Source organism: Castor canadensis, chromosome 18 (assembly GCF_047511655.1).
Source record: "Castor canadensis chromosome 18, mCasCan1.hap1v2, whole genome shotgun sequence".
Taxonomy (NCBI): domain Eukaryota; kingdom Metazoa; phylum Chordata; class Mammalia; order Rodentia; family Castoridae; genus Castor; species Castor canadensis.
This window is the reverse complement of record NC_133403.1, coordinates 30,097,347-30,123,849: the sequence shown is the minus strand read 5'-3', so window position 1 is coordinate 30,123,849 and position 26,503 is coordinate 30,097,347. Positions and strand designations below refer to the sequence as shown.

The following is a 26,503-nucleotide window of genomic DNA, read 5'->3' as shown; positions in this document are numbered from 1 at the left end:
TAATACTACTCAACAAAAGAAAAAAAAGCTATGATACAATTAATAACATAAAATGAATACTTATTACAGTGAGCAAAAGAAGCACATTCAAATATAGCATACATACTATATAATTAAATTGATATGAAATTGAAATTCTGGCAAATATATTCCATGGTGACAAAAATCAAAGCTGGTTTCCAGGTAGGAGCAGGGGGTGAAAAAAAAGGAAAAGGGCACAAGGGAATTTTGGAGGGAGAATTAAAATGTTATGTATCTTGTCTACATAGCATTAAAACTCACTAAACCAAACACTTAAGATCTATGAACTTTTCATTGTATGATGAACATTATCTCAATAGAATAAAACCTTCAGAAATGTCTAAATTTTAAAAAGGAATTTACAAAATCTTTCTAAGCCACATTGGAAAAAATGAGAATATTCTTCCAACACGAATAAAGAGCGAAGTACAATATAAACACAGAAAATTAATAAATGAGTTAGTGAAAAGTTTGAATTACAGAAATTTATGGAAACAGTTTTTTTACTTTTGAGTACATCTGGCAATTCCAATAACTTAAAAGACATTTTAAAAAGTTAAGTCTTGCTTAGAAGAAAGCCAAAGTACATCCAAAATTAAGTATCACAAATATTACAATACTAAAAGTGTTGAGAATGATACTTATCTCTGAACCTTTATCGTAACAGTATAAAGGTATCTATTTCCAAACTTTTAGCCAACTGTTATTTTGCTATTCTCAAATAATCTCTCACTTACAACTTTACAATATAAACAATTTCCTGAAATTTTAGGGAAATTTTCCAATTACAAAAGGAAGAACTCATGTTCCTTAAATTCCCAAGTCATTTATTGAGGGTAAGTAAAAATAATAAAAGATTAAGAAAGTGTCTTGATGCAAAGAGAATCCTTCATGACACTACAAAAGATATATACAAAATGATATAACATTTTATCAGGATAGGTATGTCAATTGTTTTCTAACTAACTGATAATTAACACTTTAATTATGAAATCTTAATTCTTATTAGCTGAGATGTTATGGCAAATGGATTGAATAATATATAACATTTGCTTTGATTTTCAATTCTTTCCACATATTGAGACTAAGTGCTTTCTAAATTACTAATTCTGGAGTGAATGACCTATGTGTCACTCCAGTGCTACTCCAAATGGCTCAGATATGCAGTATCAGCATCATCTGAGAGCCTGTTAGAAATAGTATTTCTGGGGTGGCACCTCACATCTTCAGGAAAGAACTACAGAATCTGTGTCTGGTCAAACTCTCCAGGAAGCTATTGTGTGTAGTAAGTTTGAGAAGAACACTGCTAGTCTCTACTACTTAAATGTGGCATTGAAGGGTAAGTCAAAAAACTGGTGCTTTCATTACAATTTTCTTGTGACAAATGCATTCTACCAAGTATGTATATTTTTTAAAAATGAAAAGAAATGCTGAATGAGTGAACTTCTCAATTAAGTTAACAATTATGACCTTTTATTTCATTTTTTTCTTATACCAACTTACTTCACTGATAAAAAAAATCTGTTGACATCTAAACAATATGCTTTCTTGAACTGCAGAACCAAATTTGAAAATGCCTTCTAAAACCTATCTTGTCAGCACTACAAACTCAACATAGTTAAAACCCAGTTTATTATCCAGACTCTAAAGTTAAATTCCCTATTGAAATCCTTGTACCACCATGTTAAATCAATAAAATGAATAAGAGGGGAAATTTTCTTAAGAAACCAAGCTACTAATGTTAAATTCCCTTCCCTTCATCCCTCATACAGGATTTGAGCGGCCAAATTTTGTAGATTCTACATACAGAACGTCCTTTGTGTTCCCAATGCCAAACCTACTTCAACATTAGCTCCCACATAGTCTCCAGCTATCACTGTAAAACAGCTCTCTACTCCATCCAACCTGCTTCCAAATTCACTTGCCTTAACATCTCTGACCATGTCATTCCCCAGCTCATAAACTGTAAATGGCAATTTATTCATAATAAACCAGTCTTATTCTTTCACAAGTAAAATCCTACACTAAAAGAACCCCAACCTACCATTCCAGCTTTATCTATTGTAGGTAGCACCTAAACAATAAATATAAACACTGCATCTTCACTAAAGATGCAATCCGTAGAGAGATTAACGGAGTGCCTCTTTGTACAAGTATCCCCCCATAAGTGACTGTGAAGTTAAGCTGAATCTATAACACTTTCCCCCAAAGCACAAAATCTGGAATTTACTAATTTTAGTCAGCACTAGATGGAATGAAGGACAAATTGTAAACTGCAGTTTTGCACTTCTGTGTCTTTTTTCTCATACTCTTTCTAGTGAACAAGTATTTTCTATTCAACTGAATCTATGAACAGATATGATATGGGAATGTGCTTCAACTGATTACCATTCCTTAAATACTTTTCCAACTGAGGAATCAGTAAACAGTAAGCACAAACACTAAGAGAAATAAATTTTAAAAAGTACATTTGAATCGGACATTGTGGTTCATATCTATAATCCTAGAGCTTGGGAGGTAGAGGCAGAATGCTTCCAAGTTCAAGGTCAGCCTTGGGCTATAATAGACCCTGTCTCTAAAAAGAATTTAAAAAAGTATACTTGAAAAAAAGTGGACTTACAGGTGTTATGATTTAGGTATTTGTCTCCTCCAAAGCTCGTAATGAAATGTGATTGCCATTCTGAAGGTTATTAAGGAGGTGGAACCTTTGCTGTATGACTGGGGTGAGATGGCTCTATCCTCATGAGTAGATTGGTGTCATTATTGTGGGAGTGAGTTCCTGACTAATGGGTGAGTTTAGACCCCTTTCCCTCTGAAGCAAACCTTCTGCCTTTTTCTATAGGATAGTACAGCAAAAGACCTTTATCAGATTCCTGACACTTGATCTTGGACTTCCCAGCCTCGAGATCTGTGAACCAGTATATTTCTGTTTAATGTTAATGACTCAGTCTTAGACATTCTGTTATAGCAGCACAAAACAGCTAAGACTGTAGTTGTCTTAAGGACATATCCTTTAAAAAAAAAATCTAATGTCCCTTTCTTTATTCTCCTAGTCTTCTTGAAAGGAAAGCATCAATGTTTCACATACCAACTGTATACTACTACAAAGCAGATCTTATCAGTACCCTAACAAAAAAGAGAGTTGGAGCGTTTTTGTTTTCCTCTTTGCCAATGATTCTTGGACAGAATCCTGTTCAAGTACTGTCTTGCCAAGCCCCAAGGTGAGCACTGTTGAATTTCCATAATACCACAGTGGATACACTTTCTAAATAGATTATAATGCAGAGTACCATTCAGGAAATTCAAAATGCAATACATACATAAACACTGAAAAAACTATTATTATGGGTTATTATATAGAGTTCTTAGGCTCTGGTCATCACAATATTTTGAGGCACTAATCACTAAGGATAATAAAAACTCATTCCTTTGGACATGAAAATCAACAGATTCTAAATCTTTGGTAATTTTGTAAAACTTTCTCCCGAAAGGTGCTTATCACAATCCTAATTCCTCTTTTCCCAAAGCAAGACAAAGAAAAAAAATCCCAGCAGCTTAGCTACCACCAATTAATTCCAATCATGCCATCTCTACTCATATCTTTCACACACTATGAAAGCTGTATTTGTGCCCTTAACAATACTTCCTAACTCCTCTCCTTCTCATATGTTTTGCTCACACAGCAGTTTTGTCTGCCCTATTCTTGCCCTTTTCTCTTTCAATCTCCCTTTGAAATATCTCCTAAATATCTCTCAGAGGACAAGAAGTCTTTCAGCACTGAAGTGCACTTGCCTGGAGTCCTGATCAGCTGCCGAAGGAGCCAGGGTTCATTTCTGAGGCCTTGCTTTCCTTCCACACGAAAGAGGTAGGAAGCCTGAAGTTCTGTCTTAGACCTACTTTGCTGTGATGTCACTACTGTCATCACTACACTAGAAAGCAAGAATCAAGTGTGGTTGGAAGGAGGGAGGCCAGGGGCATGAGTACCCTCTACCATGGGGTCCTCAAGGTTTCTAGAAGAAAACGTATGAAAACAGTGGGATCTCTCTTGGTAAAGAAATGAGTAGGGCTGTGGGAAAGCAGTTTCCTTATGCCATTTTGCAATGCAACAAACTTCTACTATAACCCTCTACCAAAGAGTCTAGCTGAGAATGAAATTGACAGGAAAGTCAAGAAAGGGGCATAGAATCACCTTATCTGATTCCTCTTGTAAAAGTGGGTCTTCCTACTATACTTCTCCCTTTGGGACTGCTTACTGTGACTGGCAGTGATCATTACCTTCTCAAATTTTCCAAATATGTTTGTTGGAGGGACTATTCTTGGATCATCAATTAGAACAAATAGCACAATTACTCATATCAAAACCTAACCTTTTACCACTTTAGAAAACTAGAAATTCTGAAGCTGATATATTAAAACAAGGAATAGCCTTTTCTTAAAAATAGATTTTCTCCAGCCATTCTTATCTCTATCTTCCTCAAAATATGTATCTTTCCACATTTTATGGTGTGTCACCTACATTTGTTAACAACTTAAAATTAGTAGACCCTTAAAACAAAATTTTATGTTTTCACTTGTAAAAAAAATGAAAGAGAAAATATCACGTAATGTTACTGAAAGTTAAAGGACTGCCTCAGCATCTGTCAACAATAATTTGTATGACTACGTCACACCTGCTCCCACAGAGAATTCATACATTTAAGGTGAAATTATTATTAAAAATTAAAGTTGCTGGGCATGATGGCACACATCTGTAATCCCAGCTACTTGGGAGGCTGAGGTGAGAAGAATGGAGAGTTTGAGGGCGAGACACTGTGTCAAAAAATAAGAACAATAATTAAAGTCTATACTCCTTTCCTTCATCAGCTATTAACCTGCATTTTTAATTTTCTGCTAAACCAGAAGAGCGGACCCTAACTTACTTTACTGACATATGATTCACATATCATAAGATTCACCCTTTTCTGTTGTAAAATTCAGTGGTTTTTTTTTTTTAGGATATTAAACAGAGTTGTGCAACCACTACCACTATCTAATAACAGAACATTTTCATCATCCCTAAAAAAAAATCCTTTGCTCATCAGTAGTCATTCTTATTCCTGTTCCTCCTCCCTTAGCAACTACTTATCTACTTTCTGTGTCTGTGGACTTGCCTATTCTGGATAGGAATGATAACACACACACACACACACACACACACACACACACAATGAAAATTTGCAATTTTTAAGTATTTATATAAACTACATCCCTTTGGGAATGTTGGTGAAGAGCTAAGAACTTAAAAAGTCTACATACAGACAAAAAGAATATGCTCTTGTAGAATTTATAATCTGGCTATATAATACATCAGCAGCATTTACCAAGGAATCATGGTGAGTAAGTCCTTTGAAGTTACCACACAACATAGTTCCATGTTTCTGAGAGAGAGAGCTGTGCAAGTTTTCAGCATAATTACAGTCGGCTGCATTTACAGAGCAATATGAGTAAGTGAACATCCTTGTGGCCTACTACAATCTGTGATTGACTCCATTCTCTCAAAGAGCCATTTTAATATTGTTAATATTTTTAAGAGACCTTGGTCCTTTGAACATATTTTTTAAACTTCTGTTAAATGTCAGTACAACACTGACTTCTCTGAAGACCAAATTAAGAGGCTTATTCTAAGATTACTGGTAGCTCCAAGAAGAAGTAGGAGAGAAAAAGGAATGTTGAGGTACGAGGAGGGCAGTATAGGACAGACAGACAGAGGAAGTGAAAGAAAAGGAGGTAGTGGAAAAGGCAGATGGGGGGGATACTGGAGAGCAGAAGATGAGAAAGAATAAGCAGAGGAAGGAAGAGTCTAAAGAACACCGCAGGAAAACAAAGCCATGCAATATCTATGGTAGATACTGATGTTTTTCAAATTAAGAGGTAGAGTTGCAAAGAACTAGATCAACGAATAAAAAAATGTTAAGAGGTAAAATGAAATGTATTCACATAATTCAATCCATAGCAAAACCTTTCAAAACAAAAACTGACCTCTATAATATACTTTGAATTGTGACACTTATTAACTATAAAATATAATCTTAAATCAATTCCTTTTGCAAGTAACATGAGTTTTTTTTCTCTTTCAACTATACAAATATAGCATAATTCCTATTTCTTTGTAATTGTATATAAGATATGAAAACAATTTTAAATGTTCCAAATTCTTTTGCTATATGATTGCCAATTTAAGTATGAAGGAAGATGTCCCTCTCCTCAAATTGTATCAAGTAAGTCTTCAATAACATACCCAATATGAACTACAAAGAGAATTCCAAGATAAACACTCGGACTCCAACCTTCCCAAATGATAATTATTAGTAGGGCACTGGGTGACTTCTCCTGCTCTTTGGGGTCAGGGAAGATGTATTTTTTGTATAATTAAGAACTTAAAAAATTGATGCCAAGCTAAAGTTATCCTCGCAAAGTAAGAGTGGTGATGTACATGCAAAGACCCTACAGAGCCATCTCCTAACAGCAACTTGGAGCTCTGCTCTGTGGCCACCACGATCATCAGGTACTAAATTAGATGGTGCATTCTGTCAATGCTTTCATACTCTTCTTTTATTAATTGGTCATTCTGCTATATTAATGATATTACTACACTGGCTTTGAATTCCCTCAAGTGCTTTACCTTGAGACAGAAAATAAAGTAAAGAAGACATGAGAAAGTAAATGTGACAGATTAACTCTACTTAGTTCATATTTGAATCAGCTCTAAAACTCTTTCCCATAAAAGGCATATATTTCTTTTGTTTATAGAAATGTTCCTGTGGACCTAAAATGTAAAAATTTTGTTTAAATATAATTTCTACTGATTTAATTTCATAAGCTATAGGAAACCACCGTGGGAATGGAATGTATAGAAAAAGCATTGACATTTTATTACACGAGTGCTCAAAATTAATGGTGGAATTAAATACTTATGGCTAGAGAGATGGTGACAAACCTTAATTCTTATTATTTAATGATGAGGGAAATTCACCTAAAGTGAAACTTAATAAATAACATAGGGACCTTAATACTGGTAGAAATTGATGAGTACAAAAAGAAAAAAGCATTTAATGATTGTAGTTAAGTTCAATGAACTTAATATATTATTTTTTGAGATAAAGGTATAAGTAAGTTTCTTAGGATATCAAGAAAACATATCCTCTGAGATAATTTTTGGTTTTCATTGTTGCAAATCACTGTTATTATGAAGCAGCCATTAAGCAGTTGGAAGGAAGTGCTGTTAAGACTGCGCAGTAGTAATTCTCTAATGAATCTGAATGTAGTTTAGACAGGCAAAAGAGGAATATACATTGACTGACATGGTTGTGTTTTATTTTCATTTTGTTTTTGTGAGGTGCCTATTTGCTTAAAACAAGATCATGTCACAAAAAGTTAGGTACAAAAGTTGAACAAAATGTGTACTTTATACTTTGACAACACATTAAGATTATGAAAGCTAAAAAAAAAATTCCAAAGGTAAAGTCAAGTGCAACACACTACTGCCACCTAATGCTTAGTAAAATATTGCCTAGAGAAGGAGTCAACAATTTATTCGATGTTTTACCAATTAACAAATGAAGCATGATTTTTAAGTATATTTTAATTCTGAAGGTTTTGTGATTTGAACAGAGAAAATATAATTTTTGAGATTGGCAACTCAAAAATGTGCTTATCAATCAAAATATATAACCTTACTACAAGCTAGATACTCTGCCAGTTAGTAAGGATATAATCTAATGAGAAAAAGCAGACACATAAATGATTAATTCTAAAGCAAAGGTTAAAATGAGGTGCTAAAACAAGATGGTAGCACAAAAAAGTTGTTCATTTATAGTAAAGGAAGGAAGGTTTTGTAAACAAAGGTGAACTGGAGGTGGCATTTCTTTTCTACAAACTACAGGCAAAACTTGCTGGGTGAACCTGCTCTCCCATTCCTGCAATCTGGTCACAGCACTAATTTTTCAACATGTACCTGAACACTCAGAGTGGAAGGGCAGTTTCTGACAGGTGCCTAGATCCAGGGGCAATGTGAAAATTCCATTGAATCAAAACTACTCTTGAAAAAACAAAACAAAACTACTCTTTAAAATCTTTACATTGTTCATTAAGTATTGTATCTGAAATTTCACAAATACAACCTGTAATACATGAAGAAATATTTAGTCTCTATTCCTAATCCTGGCAAGAGCTCCTAAAATCTTTGGAACTGAAGAATGTCTTTTATATGCTAATGAGATGACTGGTGGTTGGAACCCCAAGATAGCTTCAGGAGGGGTAGGCTGGTCACCAGAAAGACTAAGACTGGATTAGTGTTGGAACTATCAGCCCCATCCCCTAACCTCCTGGGAAGGGAAAGGGCTGAAGACTGATCACCCATGGTATGGTCCACAATTTAACCAATCACGTCTACATAATAAAAAGCCTCCATGAAACTTGGAAAGGACAGGGCTCAAAGACATCCAGGCTTAGTGAACAAGAACATCCACAGGCTGCACCCCAAATCCATAGGGATGGAAGCTCTAGTGTTGAGACATTTCTAAATTTCCTCCTCTGTACCTCTTCATCTGGCTATTCATTTGTATTCCTTAAAATACCCTTTGTAATAAATGAGTAAACAAAGTTTCCCTCAGTTCTGTGAGTCACTCCTAGTAAATTAATTTAAACTGAAGAAGGGGTCGTGAGAACCCTGAGTTGATCAGAAGCACAGGTCACAATCTGAGGCTCACATATGACATTTGAAGAGGAGGACTGAACCCTTAACCTATGATCTGACACTAACTCCAGACAGATAATGTCAGAGTTGAATTATAGGACACCCAGCTGGTGTCCACTGGAGAACTATTTGGTATGTGGGGAGAAATCCCTGCAGATCTAGTGTCAGAAGGACTGTATCGATGGGTGTGTGAGTAGGAATGTAATATAATCCTATATAGAAATATATATATATATATAAATGCATAACATACAATAAAGAACAGATTAATAAAGTTAGTATCCAAATATCATAATTTTAACCTTTTTGTTGAACAATAATTAAATTTGCATGGCATCTTTATACTTTATTTTTATACAGTCCCGCATGATTCTCTAACAACATCTTATACATAATTTTTGGTGATGACAATAATTTATAATATGGTACCATAGACAAGAAGCTGACTAAATGCTTTATATTCATTATTTCATCTAATCTTTATGAAATCCTATAAGGGCGATATTACTCTGATTTTTGCAGACAAGGACATTGTGGCAGAGAGGTCAATTCACTCTTCCTGAGCCACATATAAAAACTGACAAAGGTAAAGACTGGCAATATTATCTCAGTGGTAAAAAGTCTGATCCTTAGTACAGCAAGCAGAGGGGGGTAAATGGGAGAGGAGGAGGAGAAGAAATGTCACAGGTGGGCGTCAAGTGATGTAAAGTCAGGACTTAAGTGCTGTGCTATGCAGCCTCTTATAAAACCATATATTATAATCTACTACTATACTACAGTGTGATACTATACATATAACACCAACTGACCAGATTCTAATATTTAAAAATCCATGTTTTTCTCCTAACAGTAAACTCCAGTATATCCACAATATCTACAATAGTGCCTATTACTATTTGCACAGTAAATGCAACTCCTAACAACTACTGAGTGAATAAATGAAATTACTAAAGACAACCTCAGGTTGTTTCAATGCTCATAAATACACTGGAATCCACATATTTAACTAATTTGAAAAATATAGTTCTCAAAGAAATATTTGGGATTATCTTTAGGGATTATAAGAATTATACTGTATTTTTAAATATTTTGAGGTAGCCAAAAAAAGCTTAAGTTGCTTCTAGGAAAAAGACATGTCTTTTCCAGATGCATATCCTGCACACTGCAACAAAGACAATTCCTGAATTATAGTCAATTACAAAAGCCTAACAGAATGGTAAATTTTATATTCTGTTAGTGAGTTTAAGAATCTACTTTAAGGGGGTGGAGTGGGTGATAAGGGAGGGGATGGGGGCAGGAGGGAGAAATGACCCAAGCATTGTATGCACATATGAATAAAAAAAAAAAAAAAAGAATCTACTTGATCTTTAATTAGTAGACTGCCTGGGTACAACAGTATTAATTTTACTTGTTACAAAAAATAATTCAAACATATATAACATAAATTCTTGGCAATAAGCGAACTGGAAAATAAAGTAAAAATTAGTCAAAACACAAATAACCTTGAAAAATAAAAGGAGATTAATGAGTAAATCCATGATTTACTTAAGGCAAATTTTAAAGGTGTTTCATGTCTCTCGAATAGAATGGCATTATGTAGGCCTTATAAATAACAGTTACTATTTTTAATCACATAAAACCTATGCAACTAATTTATGATGTAATTCAACTGCACTCATCAGACATATTTTTTGAAAGCATTTTATGCAATATATTCTAATAAGATTTACTCTTTAGGAGGAAGTAAAGAGATAAATTCATCTCTGTTTGAAAATTTTTATTAATTAGGCTCCCTAAAGGCTAAATAAAACATTGAGACATTTTTAGAGCCTAATAAAATGCCTAAAGAAATTTACAGTAACAGAAAGTAGATCCGTGGTTTCCTAGGGAAGAAGGGAGAACATAAAGGAACTTTCGGGAGGATGAGATGCTCTATATCATGACACGGTGGTGGTTATAGAGGCATATATTAATGATGTGCTAAAGTTAGTGTACTTTACTGTACATAAATTATACCACGAGAAGACTGGATTAAACAAAAAAAGGCTTAAACAAAACATGAGTGGTAGTTCACACCTGTAATCCCTGAGGCTGAAGCAAGAGGACTGCCAAGTTCAAGGCCAGCCTGGGCTACATAGCAAGTTCTAGGCAGGTCTGGGTTTGGTTACATAGGAAGATCCTAGCTCAGAAAAACAAAAAACAAGCAAAAGAAAAAGCCTAAAAAGTACATCCTAACAAGAACCATGATAGTTTGTTTTGTATAAATAAAAGAAAAAGTGGAAGAAAATGTCTCTAGAACTCAACAATTTCAAAAAAAAAAAAAAAAAAAGGCTGGGGGTGTGGCTCAGTAGTGGAGAGCTTACCTAGCATGCATGAGGTCCTCGGCCCAATCCTTACCACCACTCTTTCCTTTGGAAGATAACAAAAATGTCTTTTTGGTTTTTGTATCTTGGCATAACTGAAAATAATGTTACACCAAATCCTAAGGAAATTCTAAATGTATTTTAAGCAGAACATTCATTTCTTTCATTTCAATTTTTGTTTAGCATTATTATTTTACATGTTTTGAAAATTATTTTTGGTCTATAACTTTATTGTATACTATTTGATTCTGAATATTATAATAAATTTTTGTTCCACCATTCTGTGTTCAATACTTCCATACCACCCACCTGTCTTCTGCAATATAAGCTTCTTTAGGTTCTGACATTTTGTAATTCTTTTAGCTAGATTCGTTGAGTTTCTGAAATTCTATAATTCTTTGAAGAGAGACCAGGTGATAAAGTAAAACAATGCCCTAAACAACCTCTTCATGGATTTCCTATTAACTAGACAAGTCAGATAACAATTAGAAAGTTATTTTGAGATTTTTTTTTCCCTTTGTATTTTTTATTTATTTATTTTTTCTTTTATTATTCATATGTGCATACAAGGCTTGGTTCATTTCTCCCCCCCTGCCCCCACCCCCCTCCCTTACCACCCACTCCACACCCTCCCGCTCCCCCTCTTTCAATACCCAGCAGAAACTATTTTGCCCTTATTTCTAATTTTGTTGTAGAGAGAGTATAAGCAATAACAGGAAGGTACAAGGGTTTTTCCTGGTTGAGATAAGGATAGCTATACAGGGAGTTGACTCACATTAATTTCCTGTGCGTGTGTGTCACCTTCTAGTTAATTCTTTTTGATCTAACCTTTTCTCTAGTACCTGTTCCCCTTTTCCTATTGGCCTCAGTTGCTTTTAAGGTATCTGCTTTAGTTTCTCTGCGTTAAGGGCAACAAATGCTAGCTAGTTTTTTAGGTGTCTTACCTATCCTCTCCCCTCCCTTGTGTGCTCTCGCTTTTATCATGTGCTCAAAGTCTAATCCCATTGTTGTGTTTACCCTTGATCTAATGTCCACATATGAGGGAGAACATACGACTTTTGGTTTTTTGGGCCAGGCTAACCTCACTCAGAATGATGTTCTCCAATTCCATCCATTTACCAGCGAATGATAACATTTCGTTCTTCTTCATGGCTGCATAGAATTCCATTGTGTATAGATACCACATTTTCTTAATCCATTCGTCTGTGCTGGGGCATCTTGGCTGTTTCCATAACTTGGCTATTGTGAATAGTGCCGCAATAAACATGGGTGTGCAGGTGCCTCTGGAGTAACCTGTGTCACAGTCTTTTGGGTATATCCCCAAGAGTGGTATTGCTGGATCAAATGGTAGATCGATGTCTAGCTTTTTAAGTAGCCTCCAAATTTTTTTCCAGTAGTTGTACTAGTCTACATTCCCACCAACAGTGTAAGAGGGTTCTTTTTTCCCCCGAATCCTCGCCAACACCTGTTGGTGGTGGTGTTACTAATGATGGCTATTCTAACAGGGGTGAGGTGGAATCTTAGTGTGGTTTTAATTTGCATTTCCTTTATTGCTAGAAATGGTGAGCATTTTTTCATGTGTTTTTTGGCCATTTGAATTTCTTCTTTTGAGAAAGTTCTGTTTAGTTCACTTGTCCATTTCCTTATTGGTTCATTAGTTTTGGGAGAATTTAGTTTTTTAAGTTCCCTATATATTCTGGTTATCAGTCCTTTGATGTATAGTTGGCAAATATTTTCTCCCACTCTGTGGGTGTTCTCTTCAGTTTAGAGACCATTTCTTTTGATGAACAGAAGCTTTTTAGCTTTATGAGGTCCCATTTATCTATGCTATCTCTTAGTTTCCCTTTGTATTTTAAAAGGGAAATTTAATTGTAGAGATTAAAATTTAAAAGAATTATCAGTGATGAAATTTTAAACAAGTCTGAAAAGGGAAGTTTTTTTTATCTTAAAAACACCAAACTGAAGCCAGGCAGGAGGTGGCTCACGCTGTAATCTTAGCTACTTGAGAGGCAGAGATTGGAGAATCATGGTTTGAGGCCCCACAGGGCAAACAGTTTGTGAGACCCCATCTCCAAAATAACCAGAGCCAAACGGACTGGAGGCATGGCTCAAGTAGTAGAGCTCCTGCTTTGCAAGCATGAGCCCTGAATTCAAAGCCCAGTTCCACACAAAAAAAAGTATATACACACATACACACACACACACATGTGTATGTATGTAACTGGTAAGAAGAACAAAGTTCTCAAATTTGGCAGGGGGGAGCAAAGAGAATAGATGAACAAATTTTAGATATATACTAGATAAGATGTTACATGTACCCCATTTTTACAGATTAAGAAACTTAGGCCCATAGAGTTTATGTGCTTTAGGACACATTAGTTGATTCAGCACAATTTTAGTGGAAATGGGGGAGAATAAGAGAAGATTAATTTTTCTTTTTTTTTTTCTTTTTCTGGTACTGGGGTTTGAACTCAAGGCCTATACTTTGAGGCACTCCACTAGCCCTTTCTTGTGTTGGGTTTTTTCCAAGATAGGGTCTTGCAACTGTTTGCCCGGGCTGGCTTCAAACCACAATCCTCCTGATCTCTGTCCCCTTAGTAGCTAGGATTATAAGCGTGAGCCACCAGCACCCTGCCCAGAGTAATTTCTTAAGTAAGAGTTTTATATTCCTCAAGAATTGAGAGAAGTAAATGTGATTAACTAACAATGAAGTATGGCAATAATAAGAAATCCAGTTTCCATAATGCCACACTGTCACCTTTCACACTAAGTTCTGGGGTAATTTTTATTCATTTCTACAAATAATGCATTGGCTCAGATTACATAGTCTCTAACCAGTGGGGCTAATTCACCCAACTGTTTTCAGCTTCTAAAACACTCAGATAAGGTTATTAATGAAATCACAGATTCCAGAGGTTGCAGGTGGTTATATTTGACTTGTCCTGTGAGAGAGACCACAAATTCTGTCAAATTTCAACTGCTATTCTGTGTTGCTTATCTCTCCAAGGTTGCCAATGGTTTTAGCTGCTAAATCCAATGGGTTCTTTATCCAATCAGTAGACTTGTGGGCATCTCTTAACAATATTTGCTAGTGTTGGTTCCACAGTCTCTTTTCCTTGAACTTAACTGGCACAGCACTTTCTCCTGGTTAGACGCCTAGTATCCTTTTCGCTTTCTAAGTAAAGGGCCATTCCACAAAGTTCAGTCCTAGGAAGCCATACCTTCCTACATACTCACCCTCTCCAACTTCAGGTAGTCTCATAGAAACAATACTAAATGCACGACTTTTAGCCCTGACCTCTCCTGAGATCTATTTGCACTTCAACTGGCCAACTGGAAATCTTCTCATAGCTCTTCCTATGGGACACAGCCAACATCTTTCGCCCAGAAAATTCCTTCCTTTGCTTAGCATGGAACAAAGTTAAGAACATCACCTGCATTCCACTCCCAATATTAATGCAGTGGTTCTAGTCCTCATTGCCTCAGCTTAATTGTTACAAAGGCAGTATTATTTCTCCTTCAAGTTTCTCCTCTCTCCAGCATATCTTATTTATAGTTATTATTATCTGCTAAAATTCAGATCTAAAATTTCCTCAAAATATTCTCAGGGCCTATGGAATGAATTACAAACTTTTCAGCCTAATTCAAAGCTCTCAACAGGTGTAGGAGAAAAAAGCAAGAAAAATAATGAGTAAAGGTTGGGAATAGCAAGAAACAATTCAAAGCACAGCCAAGAGGAGGAAGGAGGGATAGTTCAACAGTAAGGCAACATGGAAGCACTCAACATAGAGACATGACAACCCTACAGATGCCAACAGTACACAGTAAAGGAATACTAAAACAGCAAAACCATATGGTAAACTTAGTAACCAAGCTCCGAAATATAACTTTATTTTTTAATTTAGAGAAAACCAGAATGTTTCTCAAATGGTATAGTATTATGTGATGGGTAACAATGTATCCAGAAAGATGAAAAATAACTCTCTGTATTAAATCTTTTATTTTATTCACTTGTTAAAATAATTTTTTCTGAAATATGACATTGTCCCCAGCTCTCTTAAAATAGAAACAGAGCACAATTGTATCTGTTTATGATAAAACTGTGTAGTGTTCAATACACAACATATACATAGCATATATACATAGTATATACATAATATATATAAGAAATAAACTATCAGGGATGGGCATGGTGGTTCATGTCTATAATCACAGCTACCTGGCAGATGGAGATTGGAAAGAACATGGTTTAAAGCCTAGCCCAAGCAAGACCACATCTCAACAAATAAGCCTGATCTGGTGATGAGATTGGGAGGATTGTGGCTCAAGGCCAGCCCAGGCAAAAAGTTGGTGAGATGCCAAAAATAAGCCTGGTCTGGTGGTATGTGTTTGAGCTCCCAGCTGTGTGGGAGGCCCTAAATAGGTGGATGACAGAGGCCAGCTGGGGCAAACACCTGAAACCCTATGTGAAAAATAACCTAAAGCAAAAAGGGCAGGAGGGGTCTCAAGTGGTAGGGCGCTTACACATAGCGAAGGTCCTGAACTCAAATCCCAGTACTGTCAAAAAAAAGAAAAGAAATATACTATCAGACCTACCATAGAAGCCTTGCTACAAGAGATAGAAACCACTATATACAAATGGAGGGAAGTTTAAAACTGTGTTAACCTGAGAGCACAAAAATGGATGCTTTGTAAGGGCAAACTTACATCTCAGTTATATTGTTTTCCATAGTTTTTGTTTTCTTTTCCTTCTTTTATCTTTCCTGTCTGAATGAGAGTCCTGGATCAGAAGTGTAGAGTACTAATTGCCAAGCTTCAGATATTCTTATATTATCTGTATGATTTTTGCCCCATAGTCTCATATGATAAATACCCCCACTTACTTTTTTGGTAAACTGACTTTACTTCTGTTATTACTTAGTCTCATACTAAAAATCAAGAATATGCTATAATATTTGTATCACACATTGCACATAAATACTGTGATATATTTATCATAATTTATGTACATTACTTTATAGCAGGCATAACTTCACACAAAAACATTTTTCACTCATGTACCATCTAAAATTATTTTTACATACTGCCAATGTGCATATTTTAAGAAATATTTAAACAGACCAAATCTATACATTTATGATTTACATAGGAGGAGGTCTCATTGAAAAGATTTAAAATTCCTATTTTCAATTATGTTGTAACAAGAACTTTTTGAGCCAATATAATTAAATGATTATTGTTTTTTCAATACTGGGGATTGAATACAGGCCCTCACAATACCACTTGAGCTACACTCCAGCGCTTTTGTTTGTGTTTTGTTTCTGAGACAGGGTCTCACTAACTTTGCCTGGGCTGGCCTTGGTATCTTCCTGCCTCCACCTCCCAAATAATGGGATTACAGATTTGGATCACCACACCTTGCCTGATCACTGTACACTTTCTAAAGAGTAAGTCTGGCATTTCAACTTAAGCAATGCCATTAGAAGGATGAATATACTTGTAACACTATCAAATAATACTTGGTAAAAGACAGAAGATAGGTTAATTGTTCTTGAATTTACTCACATAGCTAGAGCACATATTTTAGAGGTTTCTCGGTTTCTTGGTTCATTGTGTACTGTTTTTAAAGAATACCTGAGACTAGGTAATTTTATAAAGAATAAAGGTTTATTTCTTATAGTTCTGGAAGCTAGAAAGTCAAAGGCTGAGGGACCCATGTTTAAAGAAAGCCTTCTTGCTACATCATCCCTTGACAGAAGGGCAATAGAGCACATGCCCAAGAGAGGTAAGAGGTCCAAAATCACCTTTTTACCAGGAACTTACTCACAAGATAACTAATTCACACCTGCAATACAGTATTAATCCATTCACAGGGCAAAACCATTATGAGCTAATTATCTCTCAACACTGTAGCACTGAAAATTACGTTCCTAACACATGACCTTTGGGGGACACAGTCAAACCATAATACCTAATGTCCTTTCCTCTGCAGCCTGATTCCTTCGAATACTGTTCTCAAACTGTCTGCAGCCTTCCACTCTTCAGGTCTCCAATTGCCCCAGCATAGCCAGGAATGTACTCTCCTATCACTGAATTTTGACCAGCAGTCTTCACCCAAAGCAATGGTAGCAGTAGATGAAAGAACAATGGTGTCCTGAGGACTGTTAAGACTGTTAAGGGGTACCAGTCACCTTGATTCCTTTTTCTTAGCCCTTTGCAGCCCCTTCTGTACTCTCTTAGAATGGTTTATAATGCAGTCCCCCATAAGATACCTAAGTAATTTACTGTTAAATATCTTGCATCCTATGACACCTAGAAGACAGCTAAACAGTTAGCAAAGTTAACAACCATAATGTTCAATAAGAGTTATACTGATTTTTACTTACAACAGTCCCAAATTTTTTCACAAGATTTCTCTTAATGCCCAAGTACCTTTCCTGTCGATTACTTTGCTTTGTAATATAGTCAAAAGATCTGTTTGAAAATTGTCTTTAAATATTTTTGTTGATGTGGTAATTTTTCTGAGTATACACAACTACCCTTTCCATCTACTGTTTCAAGACATTAAAATGTGTTACACAATAAGCTCAATGCTAATCTATATATAACCAGTTATCATAAAAGAGACTCTTCTGAATGCCCACGAGTATTAAATGATTTTATACTCTTCCAACATTAAGAATAAGAGCATCCTGCACACTCCTGCGTCAAATTACATGGATTTTCCTTAAGATTATCGGACATATTGTAACAGCAGCATGTAATTTTCCAAAACAGTAATTCTTTTCCAAATGAAAGATATCCTGTAATATTATCAACATCAATGGGAAAAGACCCCCAATTTTCAATTTGACAAAGCTTTTTAGTAAACAGCAATTTTCACCTGCATAACTGCAAGAAATATGGGAATAAAACAGCTAATCATTCTGGACCTTAGACCATTTTTAAAGCAATAGATTATTATTCAAATTGTCATTAGTGGAAAACTAAAAATCATTTTAGAAATTGATTTGCAAGGAGAAAAGAAAGCAAAACACTTTTATTAATAAGTCTCATAATAAAATACTGCTAAGAAATGTTGATTCAAATGCTTTTATTTATATATAGTAAGTTATATCTTTTTGTTGTTGTTGCTGCATTACTTGGGTTTGAACTCAGGACTTGGTAGGCAGGTGCTCTACCACTTGAGCCATACTGCCAGCTGAAATAAATATCTTTAAAGCTAATTCTGTATTTTATATTTACATGTATCTTTAAAGCACTCTACAATATTTCAACTAGTCAATAAGAATTTTTTCAGAATCATGACCCTGAATAGGCACTCCATTTACAAAAACCAAAACAAGAAAACAGTATTTACTTAATCAATGTGTACTATAAACTTAACAGCCTATGATGTAGCAATATTTTATCCCAACAGCTAACTGTGTAGGAGGTATTAAATTCAAAGTTTTCTGAATTTGGAAAAGTACGCATAATAAATGTGCCTTTTAATAAAATTAGATTCAGAATGGTATTAGTCAAATATAATTTTATTCTCCTAGTGGCACTGTTGAAAACCACAGGCTGAGAATATGGTAACGCAAACTGGAAACAAAAATATGAACTTTAGAAACCTGCTGTTATTTAAAAAAAAATTATGTTAAACACAATAATATGGTTTTCCTACATTATTTTCTCCTTCTTAAATCTATTAGAAAGGCTAAACTTCTCATATAAAAATAAGGAAAATAAATTTCACTCCATAAGCTATTTATAATGTAGATCATTTTAAAATTAACAGAGTAGTAGTTAGTCTGACCTTACATAATACTTCATTAACTGTACTGAAATAAGGTGTTCTACTATAGAAATCCAGAAAAATGGAGGTTTTGCCTTTTAATAATAGTAAACATTTTGGATGGCAATTATGATGAAGAGTATGATATAATGGAAAAAAATCTGAAGTCAGAAGATATGGGGTCAAGCCTAGGTTTTTCAACCCTAGTAATTGTGTTTCTAACCAACCAGTTAACTGTTGCTAAGCCTTAGTTTTTTTCCAACTATAAACATGAGGATAGCCATTACCTGCGTCACAGGACTGCTGAGAGAATGAAAGCGGACAGTACGTGAAAGCATCTGCAAACTACAAATATAAGTGCTATTAATTGTACTATACGTAGTACAGCTTTTTTTTTTTTTTTCCACAGTACTGGAGTTTGAACTCAGGGCCTGCACCCTGAGCCACTCCACCAGCCCTTTTTTGCAATGGATTTTTTTGAGGTAAGGTCTAGCAAGCTATTTGCCTGGGATGGCTTTGAACAGTGATCCTCCTGATCTTTGCCTCCTTAGTAGCTAGGATTACAGGCATGAGTCACTGGCACCTGGCTACAGCTTTCTTAAACAGAATACAATGAACATAATTTAATTCATGGCCATAAAATACAACTTACTGTGCTGACCTGTAAATATAGGGACTATGGATATAGCAACCCAGGCTCAAGAAGGCCAAAATACTATTAAACTGTTTTGGTGCCTGCTGTATAGTTGTTAGCTAAGCATCTTACTAACATCAATATATAGTTACCAGCAAGAATAATGCTAGTTGAAATTCTCTGTTCTGTAATTTGCTGCTTTACTTCCTGTCATCTTTATCTGAAAAGACAGCTTTTTCTTCCTAAAAAAAAAATCTACCAAATGAGAGCTCACCAGCTTTCTTTTACCAAACTGACAAATCAACCAGTACTGCAACTATCCTTTCTTTCTTTCCTCCTGTAAAAATAGAAACAGGTTTCCTGTGCTTGAAATTCCACCCCCTTCTGTCACTTTGCTCTGTCTCCAACTTTAATCCCAAACTTTGTCTTGGCTACTTCTCATCAATTCTTTCTCTGTCTCTCTCTTGGTTTTTTGGGTTTTTTTTGCTTTTTCTTTTCCTGGCAGCACTAGGGTTTGACCTCAGGGCCTCAAGCTAGCTAGGCAGGGCAGGCACTCTACCACTTGAGCCACTCCACCAGTTCAAAACTTTTTTTTATCACACTCCAGCTATCCTCATTCTCCTTACCTTACAGCTCTAGTATACCTCCTGTATCCTAGAGAAATATCACTAAATGCACTACTAGGGAAGATACACATGAGGAAGGGGGACATATGGGGAGCTGGGGATTAAAACTAAAATCATTTTGAAACAACGAGTGAGAGTTAATCAGGGGACAGGTCACAATGGACCAGAGAGGGCAAAAAATGCAGACATATTGTTAAGGAAGGGTATCTGATCCCCAAGAGTAAATGAAAATAGTTCAGAGCATCTACTAAATGGTAAATTAATATACATGTATCCCTATTCCCTTCCAAAATTCCTCTGTAACAACAGCAAAGGAATTATTTTTTTTTAAAAAAGGCAAAAGGCATAAATGTCCAAGAACAAATAGAAAACAAAAGCCAGGTGAGAGACACTGAAATTTGAGTTACCATTTAGTAGTAACTGCTGTAGTTTGGATCTGGAATGTCCTTCAAAGAACCACATGTTAAAGGTTTGGGCCCCAACTTGGTGCTACTAGAAAGTGGTGAGACCTTTAAGAGGTGGAGTCTAATGAGAGGTCTTTAGATCACTGAGGACATGCCCTCCAAGGACATTTGGGAGCCTATTCTCTTCCTCTTTTTCTTTGGTCCCTAGCCATTATGTGTTGGAAGATTTTTACTTTACAAAAGTAAAGCAAATAGATCAAAGAGTGTGATAAGCTATATTAAATACTACTGATAAGCATTTAGAACTTGGACACTTCTGAAAATGAAAAGGGGAGCTTCCAATTATGCCAGGACAACAGGTACAAACCAGAAATATTTAGGGAAAATTAGGAAAAATGGTCATCTTATTAATAAATCAAAATGAAAATGAATGCTATGAATTGATCACTGTTTTTAGTAACATGACTATCAGTAGTGACCTTGACAGGAGTAGTTTCAGTGGAGTGGTTTCAGTGGAGTAGTTTCAGCGGAGAGAAGAGAAGAGAAATTGGTGAACAGCAGTAGACAACTCATAAAACAGTTTTGCTGAAAAAAAAAAAAAAACACAGGGCAGAAATAGGGTTAAGAGTTTGGTAACTTTTTTAAAAGATGAGAGAAATAATGGTACATTTTAATTCTGATAGGAATACTTCAAGAAAACCTGTCAGATATCCTACACACTTGTAGTTTTTGTTTTGTTCTATTTTGTTTAAATAGAGACCTGAAGATTCAGGAAGTTGAGAATCCCAAGAAACCTAATGAAACTAAATCAAAAATGCAAAACCCTTCCTAGGAGAGAAGAGAGACCGATGGTAATTTTTAACCTTGGCAGATCAGCAGTAAAAGGAAGAAAACACCATGTGCATGAATAAGAAAAAAAAATTCACCTAGCTGATATATTATAGCAACAAGAAACAAACAGCATACAAATTGGAGAGATAAAATTAAAGTTCGCTTTATTTGCAAATGACATTGGTTGGTAGAAAAATCTAAGAATTTTACAAAACTAAGTATAAGAATTAAAATTAAGTTTGCCAAGATGATAGGATAAAATACCAGTACATAGCAGAAGCTATAAACCTATACGCTACCAACTAATAAATTAAATTGAAAAACTGCCACTTACAATGGAACCAAAAACACTGAATAACTAGAAATAAGTTCAAAGAAAGAAACATAAGCCCTCTATGCTGAAAATTATAAATATCACTTAGATAAATTAAAGATGGCTTCAGTAAGTAGATTTTATTGAGCTCACAGTTCAAATTCAGCATTACTAAGCTATCAACTTTGCCATATATGTAGTACTGGGGGATGAACTCAGGGCCTTGCACTTGCTAGACAGGTGCTCTACTACTTTAGGCACCCTGCCAATCTTCAAAATGGATATATATTAATGCAATCTCAATTTAAAACTCAAGAAAGGTTGCTGTTCAGTAGAAATTTACAGGCTAATTCTAAAATTGCTATAGAAATGCAAGCAAACAAGAATAGCCAAAATAAACTAGAAAAGAATAAAATGAGAGAATTTACAAAACTTTGAGAATATAAACATAGTGATCAAGATGGAGTTATTAATAAAAGGACAACTATATCAAACAAAATAGTATGCAGAAATAAACCCATACTGACAGCATAATACAATGGAGAGAGAAAATGTTTTTAACAGAGTGCTAGAAGAACTGGATCTTCATTTTAAGCAAAAACAAAAATTTGACTTTCCATCCTATGTTGTATATAAAACTCATGAGCCTAAAGGTAAAAGCAAACTATATTGCTTCTAGAAGAATATTATCATGACCTTCAAGAAGACATAAAAAGCACTAACTATAAAAAACAAAAATCAATAAATCATATTTCATCAAAACAAAAAATTTGGGGCTGGGGATGTAGTTCAGTGGTACAGCACTTGCCTAGCACACCAAGGCCCTGATTTCAATCCCCAGCACAAAAGAAAACAAAACCTTCTAAGCATCAAAAAACGCTACAAAAATGACTTATTAAGCTACAGACTATGAAAAAGAATGCATTACATATATGCGGGGACAAGAATATACTTAATTTTTTTTAAAAAGACACTGCACAAAAACACAAGTAGTAACCAGATTAAAAAGTGTTCAACATGATTAGACATCAGAGGAAAAAACTCTACAATGAGGTATCATTACAAACACAGTAGAATGGTGCAGTGTTTCTCAACGGAATGGTGAGGCTGGCCATTTCTACACGGAGGAGATATTCTTGACTTTTACTGGCATCTAGAATGCTCCTCCATATTTTATAATGCAGGAGACAGCCTCCATGACAAAGAATTATACTGCTCAAATTGTAAATGGTACCAAAACTGGAAACCCCAAAAGGCTTAAATGAAGGCACTTAAAATAGCATAAAATGTTGGTGAAGTAGAGCAACTACAACAGATACATTGTTAGCAGATACATGAAATGACTCATCCACTGTAGTCCCTCACAGATACTATCATATAAAGTACAGATGCCTTCTCATTCCCCTAAAGTTCAATGGCCTGGAAGGACCTACATGATCTTGGCACACTCAACTTCTTCAGGCCTATCTCTCAATCAACACAAGGTTAATTTAACTGAGGGTGATTTAACATTAGGAAGAATTTCAATAAAATCTACTTGAGTTTATTGACAGAAATCTTAGTTCTGAGGAAGAGATACTGTATAGTCATTTAGTCCAACTTATTACCTAAGGCAGGAATATTAGTACATTGATGGTGAAATATCTGTCATGCACAATGAACACTAATAGTTTGAGCAAAACATTAGAGGTGTATTTGATATAAGCTAGAGTAATTACTAATGTTATATAAATTGTAAGTTGTAAACTGAGTTAAGTGGAGACTATTATAGTTACTGACATTTGCTTAAGACTGAAAAAAAGAATATAACAATTCAGAAAGGTATTATACATTTATATTTAAAAAAGAATGAATTCCAGTAAATGTCAGTATCAAACTGCCTAAATCAGCACTATCCAATAAAAATATAATCCAATATGCAGGACACATATGCCATGTTAAAAAAAAAACGTAATAAGCAGGTATGATTAATTTTGTAATATATGCAGAAACATGCAAATATAGTTATATACCATACAAAATAGCCAATATATCCAAAATGTTATCATTCTGACATGTAATCAACATAAATAATTTTTAGAGTTTTACATTTTTTTGTACTAAGTTGCTAAAATCCAATGTATATTTTATACTTTATAGTACATTATAGTTTGGACTAACCAAACTTCAAATGCTCAACAGCCACACATGGCTGGTGGCTACTGAATGCTAACACTAATATGTGAGAACACTTCTAAGCATTTTATGTGGATTATTTTCACTTACTTCTGCCTGAGGCACATATAAAGGAAAGTTGTCCAAGTTCTCACAAATGGTGATACAGTCAGGGAATTCTATCTCAATCACCCTGACTTGGATCTCCTGCTCCTAACTGCCATGGTGTCTCACATAAAAGGAAGTTTTCTTTTTTACTTTATGACTTTCAATTAATGCTTTTAATTAAATCAAACAATGCCTTGATTCCTACTGCTATCATCGTACATTTTTGGAAACTTAAATTTTCTGGTCACATTTAAAAACTGCTTTCTTTTTCCTCCCATAATTAAAAATTTGAAAGAAAAGACTTACCATTAGTATGAGTTTTTGATACTTTTGTTTAAGGTCTGACATGTGTGCAGATGGGTCTGCCCCCAGAATGCTATACCAATCCTTTTTCCATATCTGTTCAAATGCCATCACTCCTTGAACAAGACAGGGGCCTTCTCAGATCAGCTGAACAAAAACATTAATGACAAATCCATTACAGTTTGCATGCATCTAAAAAACAACCAATCAAGTACTCCCTAAGTTCTTTAATATTTGGTTGAGTAAATCATGCTCACAACGCAAACTGGAGGATGTACGTATTTTCATTTAAAAATGGAGTGGCACAAATGGTAGAGTGCCTGTCTAGCAAGCGTGAGGCTCTGAGTTCACACTCCACCACCAAAAAATAAATAAATTTTAAAAAATGCCGCCAAGAATTTGTATCTTTATCACACACACACAGTATGAAAAGCCTATTAGGTATTCCACGATATATGTTTATCTATACACAATGGCATAAAAATAGAATTTGATAAGCATGGATGATGGATGAAGTTCTAAGAACTTATTTCTGCAAACAGGCGCTTACTAAACACAATACAGAAGTTTAATACTTAAAACAGATGAAAGAAATAAAAGGAAAATAGAATGCCAAAGAGCTAAAGGAGCTTGAGAGCATACGCTATGGATTTTTCCAGCTCGCTTTTCTTCCAGATTGCGTGGATAGGGAATTGTGCGAAATAACATCAGCAGGGCGACTGGACGGACGCTGAGGCCCATACAGAGAAAGTGCTCCCCAAGCTGCGCTCGAGACGCCCGGTCCTCGGAGCTCCGTGAGCCCCACAGACCAGACAACCTCTTCCTACACGGCCCAGGCCTCCCTGAGATCGGAACGTGGGGAACCACTGCATGCACAGTCAGCTCAACCCGTCCACACATTCGCGAGGACCCTCTCCCGGCTGTGTCAATACCAGACTTACCAAACCGCACACAGCCACCGGATTCCACCCGCCGTCAGCGACCAGCCAGACTCGGAACCGGCTTCTCCTTCCGCCGGAAGTCACCGCTCTGACGCAATCACGTTTCTAGTAGAGTCGTAGTTGCGCAGGCACCAATCGGAACGGCGCCTCCGCCTGCCGCGACGCGGTCGCCATGGTAACCAGTCACCGCTTTCATGGAGTTGACTAACTGTAAGTGCCTACGTTGAGGAGAAATGCCTTCCCTCAACTCGCTCTAATGCTCCCTTGTCCCGGCTCCGCCACTATCGCTTCTCTCCACCTCCTCCGTGGGCATCCCCAACCCAGGTTACCCGGGTTTGTGCAGAGCTTCCTCTGCTTACCCAACTTGAGCCCCTCCAGTCATTTTGATTTGGACTGGGAAAGAAGGGGGTTGGCTATGAGAAGGATGAGGAGATCTGATAAAACGTATTCTATTTGATTATTTTTTTAGGCCGTTGCAATTAACTTTTAATTAATTTTTAAAGTTTAAAATCCTTTCACATTTGCTGTTTCGCTTTGCTTTTACTTCAGTCCAGTGAGACAAGCGTTTGTGGATGAGGAAAAAATTTTAAAAAAGGATCAAGGTCAAATAGCTAATTGGGTAGCAGCAGAACCAGGACTCAGTCAGTCTACATATTCCCAGAGCAGCTGTGCTGTCTTTCCAGCTTACAGAAAAAGCTGAGTGAAATGCTTCTTCAGTTAGAGGGTACTCCAAATAGATACTTTGGGGTTCACTAAATGTTAGAGGTTTTTTCCTCTCTCTTTCTTCTCACTTTCTCTTCTTCTTCCTTTGTTTTCTTTTATTACCTTTCTCTGTGGTGCTTACTTTACATTGATCTCCCTTCCTTGTACTGTACCTGGAGGTAAAAAAACCACATCTTAGATTTTAGCTGCATGATATGAATTTCACTGGGAGGTGTTAAAGTAGTTTTGTTGTAGCTACTGCTTATATTTCCTTCCCTTCTTTTTAAAAACTTCTTTCTTCTACCAAATATGAGTTTAAGAAGCACTGAATGGCTGGAGGTGTGAATTAAGTGGCAGTGTCTGTCTAACAAGTGTGATAGCCTGAGCTCAAACCCCTGTGCCGCCAGAATTTTTTTTAAAGTATTGAAGATAAACTTAAGCAGAATAAATGAAACTTTTAATATGATAAATAGTTAATTGTTATGTGAACTATAAAGAATAGCCAAATTATATAGGCATCTTTAAAAAATCTAAAGATAAAAGTACATTTTAGGTTCTCCACAGGATTTTGCTATGTTTAAACAGACAA

General features: G+C 35.7%; 2 protein-coding genes and 1 pseudogene across 14 annotated transcripts in view; 2 read left to right on the top strand and 1 right to left on the bottom strand.

Annotated features, from left to right (window-relative positions):
* LOC109677192 (dnaJ homolog subfamily C member 24-like) overlaps nucleotides 1-25,295 on the bottom strand; it is a 929,921-nt gene extending 904,626 nt beyond the window's left edge. For all 12 annotated transcript variants that reach the window (XM_074060656.1, XM_074060657.1, XM_074060651.1 and 9 more), the window contains exons 1-2: nucleotides 25,213-25,295; nucleotides 24,275-24,418 (exon numbers count right to left, since the gene is read on the bottom strand). In XM_074060656.1, coding sequence (XP_073916757.1) covers nucleotides 24,275-24,382 — 108 coding nt within the window. In that variant the 5' untranslated portion in view covers nucleotides 24,383-24,418; nucleotides 25,213-25,295. The remainder of the gene's footprint in view (nucleotides 1-24,274; nucleotides 24,419-25,212) is intronic.
* Nucleotides 1-26,503, top strand: part of LOC109676735 (doublecortin domain-containing protein 1-like) — a 1,027,711-nt pseudogene that overhangs the window by 859,210 nt on the left and 141,998 nt on the right.
* LOC141418785 (doublecortin domain-containing protein 1-like) overlaps nucleotides 25,321-26,503 on the top strand; it is a 52,485-nt gene continuing 51,302 nt past the window's right edge. For both annotated transcript variants that reach the window (XM_074060661.1, XM_074060660.1), the window contains exon 1: nucleotides 25,321-25,422. In XM_074060661.1, coding sequence (XP_073916762.1) covers nucleotides 25,407-25,422 — 16 coding nt within the window. In that variant the 5' untranslated portion in view covers nucleotides 25,321-25,406. The remainder of the gene's footprint in view (nucleotides 25,423-26,503) is intronic.